General features: G+C 54.3%; 1 protein-coding gene across 3 annotated transcripts; it reads right to left on the minus strand.

The window, feature by feature from the left end:
• Positions 1–595: 595 nt before the first annotated feature.
• Positions 596–12,519, minus strand: ZNF428 (zinc finger protein 428). 3 transcript variants are annotated; one of them, XM_055145191.1, is made up of 4 exons: positions 9,714–12,519; positions 8,765–8,898; positions 7,339–7,520; positions 596–1,263 (listed from the first exon to the last, which is right to left on the minus strand). In XM_055145191.1, the coding sequence occupies exons 3-4, from the start codon at positions 7,412–7,414 to the stop codon at positions 761–763; spliced, it is 579 nt and encodes a 192-aa protein (XP_055001166.1). In that variant the 5' UTR covers positions 7,415–7,520; positions 8,765–8,898; positions 9,714–12,519; the 3' UTR covers positions 596–760. The 3 variants fall into 3 exon arrangements, with proteins under 3 accessions (XP_055001166.1, XP_004621494.2, XP_055001167.1); XM_004621437.2 differs by lacking the exon at positions 8,765–8,898; XM_055145192.1 differs by lacking the exons at positions 8,765–8,898; positions 9,714–12,519 and adding an exon at positions 9,373–9,497.
• Positions 12,520–12,710: the final 191 nt, after the last annotated feature.

Consider the following 12,710-nt stretch of genomic DNA (forward strand, 5'->3'; position numbering starts at 1 on the left):
CACTTGGCACTCAGGAAGCATGGCTCTGATTATAATTGAAGCTAGGCACTCAAGCTCTTCTCCTGTGCTTTGCTCTCTCCATTGCCTGCTTTCTGGGGGCTTTGCTAGCCCACCTTTCCCCAGCCCCCTTGCTCTATGTGTGAGTTGTGGCCACTTTACTGATTGGCAGCAGTGGCACTACTGGGGGAGGCTCATGGAGACTGTGCGAAGAGACGACCCCTCCCCATCCCCACCCTTTCCTTTGAAGCTCCTTTCCTCTTCTGCCAGCAGGACCAGGGCCTGCTGACCACCAGGCCCTGTGGGTTGATAGACTTAAGCCTGATCTCTGGTCCCCCTATGGAGAAGGGCTGCTGCTCACCAGCAATACCCACTGTGACTAGGATGTGAGCAAAACACAGAACTGGTGGCTGGAGCCTTCATGTACTGGCGCCACGGAAAAGGACAGTGAACACAAGTGCTGAGTCACATGATTTTTGGCAACAGAGAATCCCAAGTTCCCCAGAGGAACTAGTGGGATAAACGCCCAGGCATAAGTCGCGCACACACGCACACACACACACACATACACATACACACCCAACATGCTGGACCGACACACACAGAATTTGGCTTTTATTCCGGCCTTCACACATCTACTGCTAGCACAACACAGATGAGCGGTCCCCCATCCCGCCACAACCCCAGAGAACAGCCCAGTTTCCTCAGCCCCCTGGGCACCTCCCAGTCCTTCTGCCAAGCTCCCTGGGTCAGGGGGCTCTGCCTATACCTCCCCCCTGGCATGCAGCATAAAGTGGCCATGCAACTCCCCAAGGTTGTCGAAGGAATCCTCACACTCGGTACACTGGTACGTGCCCTCCTCGTCCTCCTCATCCTCCTCATCCTCCCTCCCTGTGGGCCGGCCCTCCCCAGCCCGAGGCAGCTCTTCCTCTTCCTCCCCAAGGACCCGGCCTTCAGGGCCTGGTGCTTCCTGGGGGGCCAAAGCAGGGCCGCAGAGTCGGCAAGGTGGGGTGCCCGGTGGTGCCTCCCCGAGGAGTGATCGGCCACAGAGCTGGCAAGGCTGGGCAGGGGGCCCTGGGGGCTGGGCTGCTCGGGGGGGCCGGCGGGATGGACCCCCTCGGCCGCCCCCTAGGCGCTGCTTCACCTTGTAGCCAGGGTCATATTCGGGGTCATCAGTGGTCTCTTCCTCCTCCTCCTCCTCTTCCTCTTCCTCTTCTGAGTCTGGCTCTGAGAGGGTATATTCGGAGTCTGAGGACCTCTCAGGGCCTGTAAGAGGACACATAAGGGAAAACCAGCTGCTCCCCAGCCTTGGGCATATACAGCCCACCCTCAGGGAGGAGCCCCAGAGCCCCACCAAGCTGTTAAGGTGCCAGACTGCAAGCAAGCCAAAGTCTCATGAGAGCTGCCAGGTGGGGGTTTTAGAAAGACAGCGCAGGGGCAGGAATAATGAAACTCATATCCCCACGGTGCCCGCTATTTGGAGAGGAGCCTGTTCTGACTGCTCCGAGGGGGTCAGAGAGAGTACAAGAAGGACTCAACCTTTCTCTATTTTGTTTTTTTGGCCCCCTACTGGCTCTATGCTTAGGGGTTCCACCTTTCAGTGCTTGGGTAATCATCAGGTGGCAAGGATCAAAGCAGGCAGGTTCCCTCTGTCCCTTTCTTTTACATATTTAAAAAATCTTGAGGTTGGGTGGGGCACAGTACAGCGGATAGGACATTTGCATAGCATGTGGTCTACCCAGGTTTGATCCCCGGCACCCCCTATAGTCCCCGAATTCGACCAGTAATGATTCCTGAGCACAAAGCCAGGAGTAAGCCCAGTAAGCCACTAAATGTGGCCCAAAATCCCAAAAATAAAAATGAGGGGCTGAAGCAATAGTGCTGCTGATAGGGCTCTTGCCTTAGTTGCAGCCAACCCAGGTTCTATGTCCGGCACCCCATAAGGTCCCCTGAATATAGCTGGTGTGGCCCCCCTCAAAAATTAAAATAAAAATGAAAAGAAGTAGGGGTCTCTGACCAAGTGGTGGAGGGAAGCCAGCACTCTGGTGGAGGGCATTGTGTTGGGATGCTGGATGCAGGACACTGTCCTTGACATACTGTAGCATACTTAAGATTAATGGTACCTCAAACTAAACTTAGAAAGAAAAAAAATAAATTAAAAGAAAGGCAGTAGGGGTCAGAGACAGCGCTTGCCTTGCAGGTTCTGTCCCCTGGTTCCTGAGCATCAGAGGGTGCAGCCCTGGAGACTCCCAAGCACCTCTGGGGTGGTGCAGGTGGTCCCTTGCATTGCAGGGCCTGAACATCACTGCATCCTAGCAGTGAACCACCAACCTGGTTGGCTGAGTTGCTGAGAGGGGGTCCTGGGCCTTGAGAACACCACTTGGGGTCACTCCCACTCCACCCCTTGCACGAAAAAAACAAAAGGAAAAGACACATCAAGCACATACAACTAAGGAAAGAGTGGTAAGAACATTCCTGCAGAGGTGCTGTGGAGACGGCAGACTCTCTGGGTGAGGCGGCAGCCCCAAGTGTCTCCTGGGGCGGCAGTCTTGCCTGCCTTCACCCCAGGCCCTTCCTCATTCTTGTTAGCACTGGGCTGGCCACACGGGCCCTTGTCCCTGTTCACACTGGCACACAGATGCCCTGGCCTCAGCCACGCTGTGTGGATTGCGCCCTTCTTTCCTCGGCAGGGGCTGTCAGCTCACTGCTGCATTCCTGGCCTCTACAACACTTTCCTGGTGCTGGCACTCAAGTGGACAAAACTTTTCTGGGGCTTTCACACATGCTGTTCACTCTGCAGGAATGTCTTGCCCTGGATTTTGGGCCTGTCCACCTTCCCTTTGCTCTATCATTGATGCGATGAAATGATGGAAGGGGGGAGGGGGTGCTTCCCCACAGCCCCATTCACACATGCACATCTGTGTGCAGGGCTTAGTTTTCCCCGGTAGCCTTTAGGCCCCTTCCTCCGAGGTGAGGCACACCAGGCAGATACTGTTCCTTTTGCCCTCTAGGTGTGACCAACCTAAGGCTCCTGTCACTCATGCCTACAGGAGCTATGAACAAAGAGCTGCAGCATCTGCTAGTCATGTGCATCTTACACGCTACCCATGAGAAACTGAAGCTGGTCAGATCTGCTCTAACAGGCCGGCTTGCCACCATGCAGGACCTAGTCCGGGCTCCCTCCTTTCTGACCTCACCCCTCATTATACCCCAGGTCTTTCTCCAGTTCCCTCCACTCTTGCTCCAGCTGGCCCAGCCTCTCCTATCACGTTCAAGAAGTGAAACCATCTCCCAAATCTGATGAAGAATCCTTTTGAGGCAGTTCTGACTCATTGTGAGATCCCCCACACCACCTTGCACGGGATGTGTGGTTCAGATGGGCAAGGGTGGCCCCCAAACACCTCCCTCTATCCTTCTTTGCCTCTACGTATCCCTTGGGTGACCTCTGCCCTCACTACTAGCAGATCCTGCTCCTCTTTCGGGCCCAGCTCCCATGTTATTTCCTCTATGAGGTCTCTCTCGTCCAAGTCTTCCTACCCCTGCCTGCCTCCAAGACAGCCTGACCACCTGGGCAGTGACCATCTGGGTTCAGAGACTGGAGACCCCTTAAAGGCAGCTGAACCCAAAACGTGGCTAGTTCCAGTTTTCTCTGGTCTTGGATAGGGGCCCATCTCCTCTTACCTCTGACCACACCTACTGCCCTCCCAGGGCCTTCAATGCCCACTATGACTTCACGCAGGTGGCCTGTGAAAGGCAGCTGGATTGTTGCCTGAGCTAGCAGGGCTTTCCTGTTCACTGTGACTTCCAGGACCACAAGCCCTTTCGCGCCCACCATGCCTTCTCCACCTGTGAGATCCTCCAAGCCCAGCACATCTCTGGCAGCCTCTGGAGCCTCTAAGCCGACAGTGTCTCCCAAGACGCCTGCCTCCTTGAGGACTACTAAATCGACAATGCCCAATAGCAACTCAGTACCCACCAAACCATCAATGGCCCCCAAATCGGTCATGAGCCCGAGCACTTCCAAGTCTACCAAGTGGACAGACGCAAAGACAGCCCATTCTACCCGATCCAGACATACGTCCCAAGCACGAAAGAAGATAAGACCATCCAGCAGGGCCAGCACCGACACCAAGAGCACCGACACCAGGACCAGCACCGACACCAAGGGTAGCACCGACACCAGGGCCAGCACCACCACCAGGACCAGCACTAACACCAAGACCAGCAGAACCAGCAAGGCCAGTGGGGTAAGTCACCACCGGCGGAGGGGCACACAAAGCCGGGGCAGAACTCCCGGCAGAAGGGGAAGCCGCAGCTCCAAGAGGTCACCCAGCAGGATCAGCAAGCTCAGCCAGCTAAAATCTCAGGGTGCCAAAGTAGGTATGTTCGGCCAAGTGAGAACTCCTACTTCCCAGCATAGAAAGAGCAAGGGCAAGAGCTATAGCCAGCCTCGAAGCAGTCGCAGGGAAAGGAGTGAGAGCAAGCCTCGACATGTGAGAAGGGAGAGGAGTTACAGTCCACCGGAAGCCTTATTCGGTGGCTTGGAGAACAGTTTTAGGCTGATAAAAACTGCCAATAGAGCCAAGAGTTATAGCCCCACAGACATTTCCTACAAGGAAAAAGCCAAGACCCAGTTTCCATCATCACTGTGGAGGGTGAGGAGCGACAGTCAAATGATTATTCCCAGAAGGGAAAGAAGTGACAGCCCACCCAGAGTACTCAGAAAGTTCACGCATTACAGCCTGGGTAGGGTACTTGGCAGGACCCAAAGTGACAGTCGTTCTAGAAGCCCAAGAATGACCCGAAGTCCCAGTCACTCTAGCAGCCCCAGCAGTATCCGAAGTGAGAGCCAACCTAGAAGGGCAAGAAGTCGCAGTAGGAAGAGGGTAGAAAACAGAGTGAGAAGTCACAGCTGGAAGACGAATCATAGTAGGGCAAGAAGTGAGGCCCAAAATGGAACTCCTAGTCAGATGAGAAGTCACAGCTCATCTAGGAGCCCCAACAAGGAAAAGACTCAGAGGCAGCCTCGAAACCCCAGCAAAGAGAGGGCTCACCGGCAGTCTAGAAGCCCCAGCAAGGAGAGGGCTCACAGGAAGTCTAGAAGCCCCAGCAAGGAGTGGGCTCAGAGATGGTCTGGAAGCCCCAGCAAAGAGGGGGCTCAGAGGCGGTCCGGAAGTCCCAGCAAGGAGGGGGCTCATAAGCAGTCCAGAAGTTCCAGCAAAGAAAAGGCTCACAGGAGGTCTAGAAGCCCCAGCAAGGAGAGGGCTCACAGGCAGTCTGGAAGCTCCAGCAAGGAGGGGCCTCATAAGCAGTCCACAAGCTCCAGCAAAGAAAAGGCTCACAGGAGGTCTAGAAGCCCCAGCAAGGAGAGGGCTCAGAGATGGTCTGGAAGCCCCAGCAAAGAGGAGGTTCACAGACAACCCAGAAGCTCCAGCAAAGAAAAGGCTCACAGGAGGTCTAGAAGCCCCAGCAAGGAGAGGACGCAGAGATGGTCTAGAAGCCCCAGCAAGGAGGAGGCTCACAGGCAGCCCAGAAGCTCCAGCAAAGACAAGACTCACAGGAGGTCTAGAAGCCCCAGCAAGGAGAGGACGCAGAGATGGTCTAGAAGCTCCAGCAAGGAGGGGGCTCACAGGCAGCCTGGAAGCTCCAGCAAAGAGAAGGCTCACAGGAGGTCTAGAAGCCCCAACAAGGAGAGGGCTCAGAAATGGTCTAGAAGCCCCAGCAAGGATGGGGCTCACAGGCAGCCTGGAAGCCCCAGCAAGGAGGGAGCTCAGAGAGAGTCAGAAAGCCCCACCAAGGAAAAAGCACGTAGGTCTTACAGTCCCACACAGGATATGGAACACGGGCAATTTACAAGTCTCAACAAGAAGGACAGAAAGCAACCTAGAAGCCTCAGTAGGGAGAAGGAACACAGGAAATCTCTAAGTCCCAACAACGAGAAAGATCACAGGCGCTCTAGAAGCCCTAGTAGGGAGAAAGAACACAGACCCTCAAGAAGTCCCAACAAAGAGAAGGCACACAGATGCTCCAGAAGCCCCAGTAGGGAGAAAGAACACAGATGCTCTAGAAGCCCTAACAAGGACAAAGAACACAGGAGATCTACAACTCCTAACAAAGAAAAGGAACACAAATGCTCCAGAAGTCCCAGTAGGGAGAAGGAACACAGGAGATCTACAAGTCCTAATAAAGAGAAAGAACACAGACGCTCCAGAAGCCCCAACAAGGAGAAAGAACACAGGAGATCTACAAGTCCTAACAAAGAAAAGGAAGACAAACACTCTAGAAGTCCGAGTAGGGAGAAGGAACACCGGAGATCTACAAGTCCTAATAAAGAGAAGGAACACAGACACTCTAGAAGCCCCACTATGGAAAAGGAACACAGATGCTCCAGAAGCCCCAACAAGGAGAAGGAACACAGACGCTCCAGAAGCCCTAGTAGGACAAAGGAACACAGACACTCTAGAAGCTCCAGTCGGGAGAAGGAACACAGGCACTCCAGAAGCCCCAACTGGGAGAATGAACACAGACACTCTAGAAGCCCCAGTCGGGAGAAGGAACACAGGCACTCCAGAAGCCCCAACTGGGAGAATGAACACAGACACTCTAGAAGCCCCAGTCGGGAGAAGGAACACAGGCACTCCAGAAGCCCCAGCTGGGAGAAGGAACACAGGCACTCCAGAAGCCCCAGTCGGGAGAAGGAACACAGGCACTCCAGAAGCCCCAGCTGGGAGAAGGAACACAGACACTCCAGAAGCCCCAGCTGGGAGAAGGAACACAGACACTCCAGAAGCCCCAGTCAGGAGAAGGAACACAGATGCTCCAGAAGCCCCAGCTGGGAGAAGGAACACAGACACTCTAGAAGCCCCAGTTGGGAGAAGGAATGCAGATCTACAAGTCCCAATAGGGAGAAGGTTCACAAGCGATCTAAAAGCCCCAATACAAAGAAGGAACACTGGAGATCTACAAGTCCCAACAAAGAGAGGGCTCAGAAACAATCTAGAACCCCCAGTAGGGGGAGTCGATCTAAAACACCAACCAGGAGCAAGCGGAGCCTATCTAGAACCCGTAGACAGGAAAGAGAGCAAAGCAATTCACCTGGAATTCCCAGAAAGGCTAGAGATCACAGCCAATCCACAACCTCCAACAAGGACAGTCCTTCCAGTCAATCTACAAGCTCCAAAAGTCTCAGCTGGAAGGGATCCCCTAGCGGGCTACAGAATCCTAGTCGGAATAAAACCCCTAGCAAGACCATCAGCCGCTCCAAAAAAATTTTTAGTAGACCGCCAACTGCAAGGCTAGAGCATATTCAAGCCAGCAATGCTACCACGAGGGCTGCCTCACCTGGAGAGAGGTCCTCATCGTCTTCTTCCAAGCTGGCGTAGCCCCCAGTCTCAGCTGGCTCACGGGTCTCTGTCATGGCCGGGAGAGGGGACTGGAGACAGGAGCAGAGCAGCGGCTGGGCAATGTCCCTCCCCGGCCAGCTCTTCACAGCCACAACTTTGCTCACAACTTTCTAACGCAGGCTGGGGGGGGGAGGGGGGCGGGGAAAAAAAAGACTTGCGGTGACTCAATAAATTTTTATATAGCACCTGGCTCCCCAGGCGCAGCTGTATGCTTAGTACTGGGGGCAAGGCAGAGAGGGCCTGAGCTCTGTCCCCGAGTGCCTACAGAGCCTAGTCTGCAGGTCCTGCCCTTCTTAAGGCCTTCCCTTCCCAGGCAAGAAAGCCTTCTGGGTCCCTAATCCATGGTGTGGTATATGGTAAGGTTCCACATTAGTATCAATAGCAGTACTAACCCTGGCATCAGTTCAAATACAGCAACAACCACATGTCCTCACATGAGGAGCTGGAGAGAGAATACAGTGGGGAGGGTGCTTGCCTTTCATGAGGCCCACCCGAGTTTGATCCCCAGCATCCCTTACAGTTCCCTGGGCCCTGCCAGGAATGATTTCTGAGTGCAGAGCCAAGAGCAACTCCTGAGCATCCCTGGGTGTGGTCCAAAACAAACACAAAGTCACGGTCAGGCATGGAACCCTCCCAGTTTACTGGACTGCAGAAAAAGGCTGGGTTGGCGGAGAACTTAAATAGCACTTGGGGGTAGGGACTGTTTGGTGTAATAGGGGTATACCAGCCTGTCTGAAAGGACGTTATTTAAACCACACTATATGAATATCAGGCCCACTCTGCAAATGGTTCCCAGAGCTCCACCAGGGGTGATCTCTCAGTACAGAGCCAGGAGTAAGCCCTGAAAAGCCCTGGGTCTGACATCAGGAAATGCCCCCACTCCGTGCCACCCCCCCCCATCCCCTGGGGAAAAAAAAAAGGGCAGGAGTCTTATCATAGGACAGTTCTTATCACTGTATCACTGTCATTCCATTGCTTATCGATTTGCTCGAGCAGGCACCAGTAACGTCACCATTGTGAGACTTGTTACTGTTTTTGGCATATCGAATACACCACGGGTAGCTTGCCAGGCTCTGCCAAGCGGGCGAGATACTCTAGGTAGCTTGCCCGGCTCTCTGAGAGGGGAAGAGGAATTGAACCTGGGTCTGCTGGGGTGCAAGGCAAATGCCCTGCCCACTGTGCTATCACTCCAGCCCATCAGAGAATAGTTCTTAGTATATCCTATTGTCTGTAGGTCACCATTTGAGTTGGGAATTCAACTTTATGCAAGGACAAAGTAGTCAGCATTAGTAAATAAGAACAGCACCAATAAAGGCATGCTAATGTACCATTCGGAACTACATTTTCAGTTTTTTGGGGCTTACCCAAAGGCGGTGCTAGGGGCTTATCCCTGGTTCTGCACTCAAGAATCACTCCTGCCAGGCTCGTGGGACTATATGGAGTGCCACGTAGTCCATCTCTGAACCATCTCTCCAGGACCCCGGGAACAGTCCATTTTCTAAAAGATAAACTGCTTATCTGAAATTCAAATTTTTCTGGGCATTCTATATTTTAACTCGCAACTAAAGACCTGGAATACTCAGTCAGGGCTTCTGATGAGGTGACCCAAAAACAATGTCAGCAGGTCCATCTTTCTCTTCCCCAAAAGTTCATCACACAAGACCTTCCAGAACATTCCAGATGCCAGGGCCCGGAGGGGGGGGAGGGTGTTAGGCTGGGGGGAGGCATTTCCTGATATCAAGCTATGGCAGCGGGACGGCCTCGTTCCCAGGCCCTTGGGGGGGTGTTAATGAGGCTAACTTACAACCCCAAGGCAAAGAGCACCTGAGCCCCGTGAGTTCCTTGGTCAAGAGGAACCAACACCTCAGAGACCCTCCGTGACCACGAGAGGTTGTGACTGAGGCGAGGGCCGGGGGAGGCCAATTCCCACGACGCCCGGGGCAATTCTCCCCTAGATGCACTGAGCGAGCACCTTCCTCGAGGCTCGGAGTCGAGGCACAGCAAACTTTCAGCATGCTCGGCTGAAGGGGTGTGACAAAAGGGCCCCGGCGTCCCTCGGCGAGGAGCCTTCCCAGAATGCCCCGCACCTCAAACGACCGACTCCCACAGTGCCCTGGGGCAAGCTCCGTTTTCCCAGCATGCCCCAGGACCGCGTGGAGGCGCGTGGTGATGAAAGGGGCACCGGGTCTCGGCCTCAGGCCACCGGTGGGGTGGGAGCCGGCCTCCGGGGAGGGCCGGGAGCCGCCACTCCCAGCGTGCCGTGGTGCCGCAACGCCCGCTTCCCGACATGCCCCGCGCGTCCCGTTCACTCACCGGCGACGGCGGCGGTGCCCGTTCCTAGTACGCGGCGGCGGCGGCGGCGGCGGCGGCGGCGGCTGCACGCCCGGGCTCCTGCGCCTGCGCTACCAGAGGGGCGTGAGGGAGCGCGAGGGGCGTACGGAGCCGAGGGCGCTTGCGCAGCGTTTATGGACCGTTCCTGTGGCATCATCGGGAGAGGGGCTCTCCGAGTCGGGCCGACGTCGACGCCCGCGAAAGGGGGTCCGGACTTTGCCCCTCATCGTCAGGGTCTACTTGGTACAGTCCGCAAGCCTGCCGGAACCAGAAAATTCAGGGCTTGCGCGTGCGTGAGCCGAACCTCAAGGCTCTAGAAACTAGGATACCCTACGGGGGGGAGGGGCAGGGCCGCCAGCTTCGATCCCGGGACTGGGGCCTTATTTGCATAATATTGGCGCAGGACAATGGGGAGGCCTCGGGCGCTGCGTGGATGATTTGCATGTTTCCCTGAGAGGCAGGACCCGACAGTGCGGTGATTAGCATATGCGGGGGCGGGGCGGCGGCTACCTGAGCCAAGCGCATGCGCACACAGACTGCGGACTAGCAAGGAGAGGTTGGACTTGAGTTGATCACTTTATTTAACCAAAATGGGACCCAAGAGCCAAGACCTTTACCAAACCACCCCATCCTCACCCCCATAAATATTGGGGACAGGGGGTGTTTGGGCCACACCCAGCGATGCACAGGGGTTACTTCTGACTCTGCACTCAGGAATTACTCTTCGAGGGACTGAGGGAACCATATGGGACAACTGGGATCGAACCCGAGTTGAGCAAATGCCTTCTCCGCTGTACTATCTCTTCGTCCCCCAACATAAGTATTTTATTGCTCACCAAGGTGTCCGGCTCAATCTGGTGAGCACTGTAGGTTCCGCAGAGAACAAGGCTTGCCTGGTCCTCGTCCTCACACACCCAAAGTCAGAGAAAGAAGAGGCACAAGTAATCAGAACCACACAAGCCAGAGTGGCCAGACCTCGAAGTGGAGCACAGAAAGCTGTGTGTGTGAGACACCACCTGCCCCAACCTGAGCTATGGGCCAAGGATGAATAGAAGCCAATTGGAATGGGAGATTTTTGGCACAGAGAACAGGGCCACACTTCTAAAGGGGCGGGAGAGTGCATGGCTTAAGGAACAGAAAGCAGCTTAAGTGTGCTTGAAACCAAACTGCAGAGGGCACGGCTTCTCCAGGTGACCTTAAGAGCTCAGACTTTATGCAGAGTATTAGAAGCCCCGGAAGCATTACAAACTGCCAGGGGAAAGTGACTCACATTCCAGCTTTCACTCCACAAAGGACTCCCGGGATCCCCTCCATCTTGAAGTCTGGGGCTACAACACTGGGTTGGCCCACCTCTCTCCCCCCATAGCTCTCTAGCCCCATTTCCCCCAGAACCTTGCAGGGTATTTCTCAACTCCTGACTAGGTCTTTTGTTTTCCTAAACCCACTGACTGAAAGCACTTTATCTTGGAAAGTACTCCTTTCAGATCTCAGTCTAGATGCAAATCTGAGAGGTTTTCCTTAATCTTTTCTCAAAGAGCACATCCAGATTTGCTTTAGGGAAGTGAGTGGAGTGTGGCTTAATTAAGAAGGGCTGGGAGTAGACTGTTGTAGGAGCTGGGGTAAAAGGAACTTCCGACTGGATTCCACACTAATGCTAAATTGAAGAATACCTAACCTGTTGACCTGTTGCCAGAACTTGGCGCTTCAGTCTTGGAGCACCAGACACAAAGTAAGAAGTCAGAGTTAGCATGACTTACCTAAAATCTGAAGGAAGGAATGAGAAGCGCTGGAAGGCCAGGCTGAGTTTTAGCCTGTTCAAGAGATGATGGGGAACTTGGGGTTTTTGTTTGTTTTTCTGTTTGGGATTTTTAGGTCACATCCAACGATGCTCAGGGCTTACTCATGGCTCTGCATTCAGGGATCACTCCTAGGGATCATATAGGATGCTAGGGATGGAACCCCAGTCAGCCACATGCAAGGCAAGCTCCCGACCCACCATATTTTCTCTCTGGTCATTGGGTGAGGTTTCGAGCAGGATGGAGTATAATTGAAAGCTCCCCTGGAGATGTCTGGATTGGGAGCAGGTGGGAAGAAGTCCAGGTTCATGGACTACTGAATCTTTTAGTAGCTCAGGGGCTACTGAAAAGACTGAGCATTTGGCTGGAGAATGGCCACGGGAGATCCATCTTCTCAGGAAAGTGAGGGGTGTCTTCAGAGAGCAGCTCCTCTCCTGGCCCGGCTTGTCCAACAGCGACCATCACACATTCCCTCCCGCCTCCTTCCAACTGGGCCAACTCTGGGCAGGGGGACAGACACACGCCACCCCAAAAGTTTGTTCTCTCCTCAGTTTAATGGTGGTTAGTGGGATTGCCAAAACCCCCTCCCCCTTCCCCTCCCCACCCCGTACAAAATGGGTGTTTGTTTGTTTTTTTTTTCTAAAACAAGAAAAAGGGCAAAAGTCAGGAATGGGGGAGGGGTGCAATCTGATATTTTTCATACAGATTTTTGATTTTTTTTAATATATTATATATAAAACCATAGAGACCAACGCACCCCTGCCCCAAACTCCTTTCCCCTTCCCTGGGGGGCCTGGAGGAGAGATGGGGAAGGCCCCCCCAGGAGTGGGTGGACAGAGAGACAAATATGAGTGGGACAGATGAGGGGAGAGGAGATGGAGAAAAAGGACACCCAGGAGCCTGGGGGAGGGGGACTGGAGTGGCGGGTTGGGGCTATTTCCCTCACTGCCCCCTTCAAAGTTATGACGCACAGACACAGAACCCCGGTTTCCATACCCTCCCCCCACCCTCACCCCCACCGTGCAAACATGGCTTTGCAAAGAGGTGCCCAGAGCTCTGTGGAACTCCTACAATGGCTGGCATGGGGTCTGGAACCCCAAAGAAATCTGTGTTTCCCTTCCCTGCCCACCCTACCCTTCCCAGAATCTGACCCCCTCCCCACAAGACCTGGTTCTGCAGCCGA

Source organism: Sorex araneus, chromosome 8, assembly GCF_027595985.1.
Source record: "Sorex araneus isolate mSorAra2 chromosome 8, mSorAra2.pri, whole genome shotgun sequence".
Taxonomy (NCBI): Eukaryota; Metazoa; Chordata; class Mammalia; order Eulipotyphla; family Soricidae; genus Sorex; species Sorex araneus.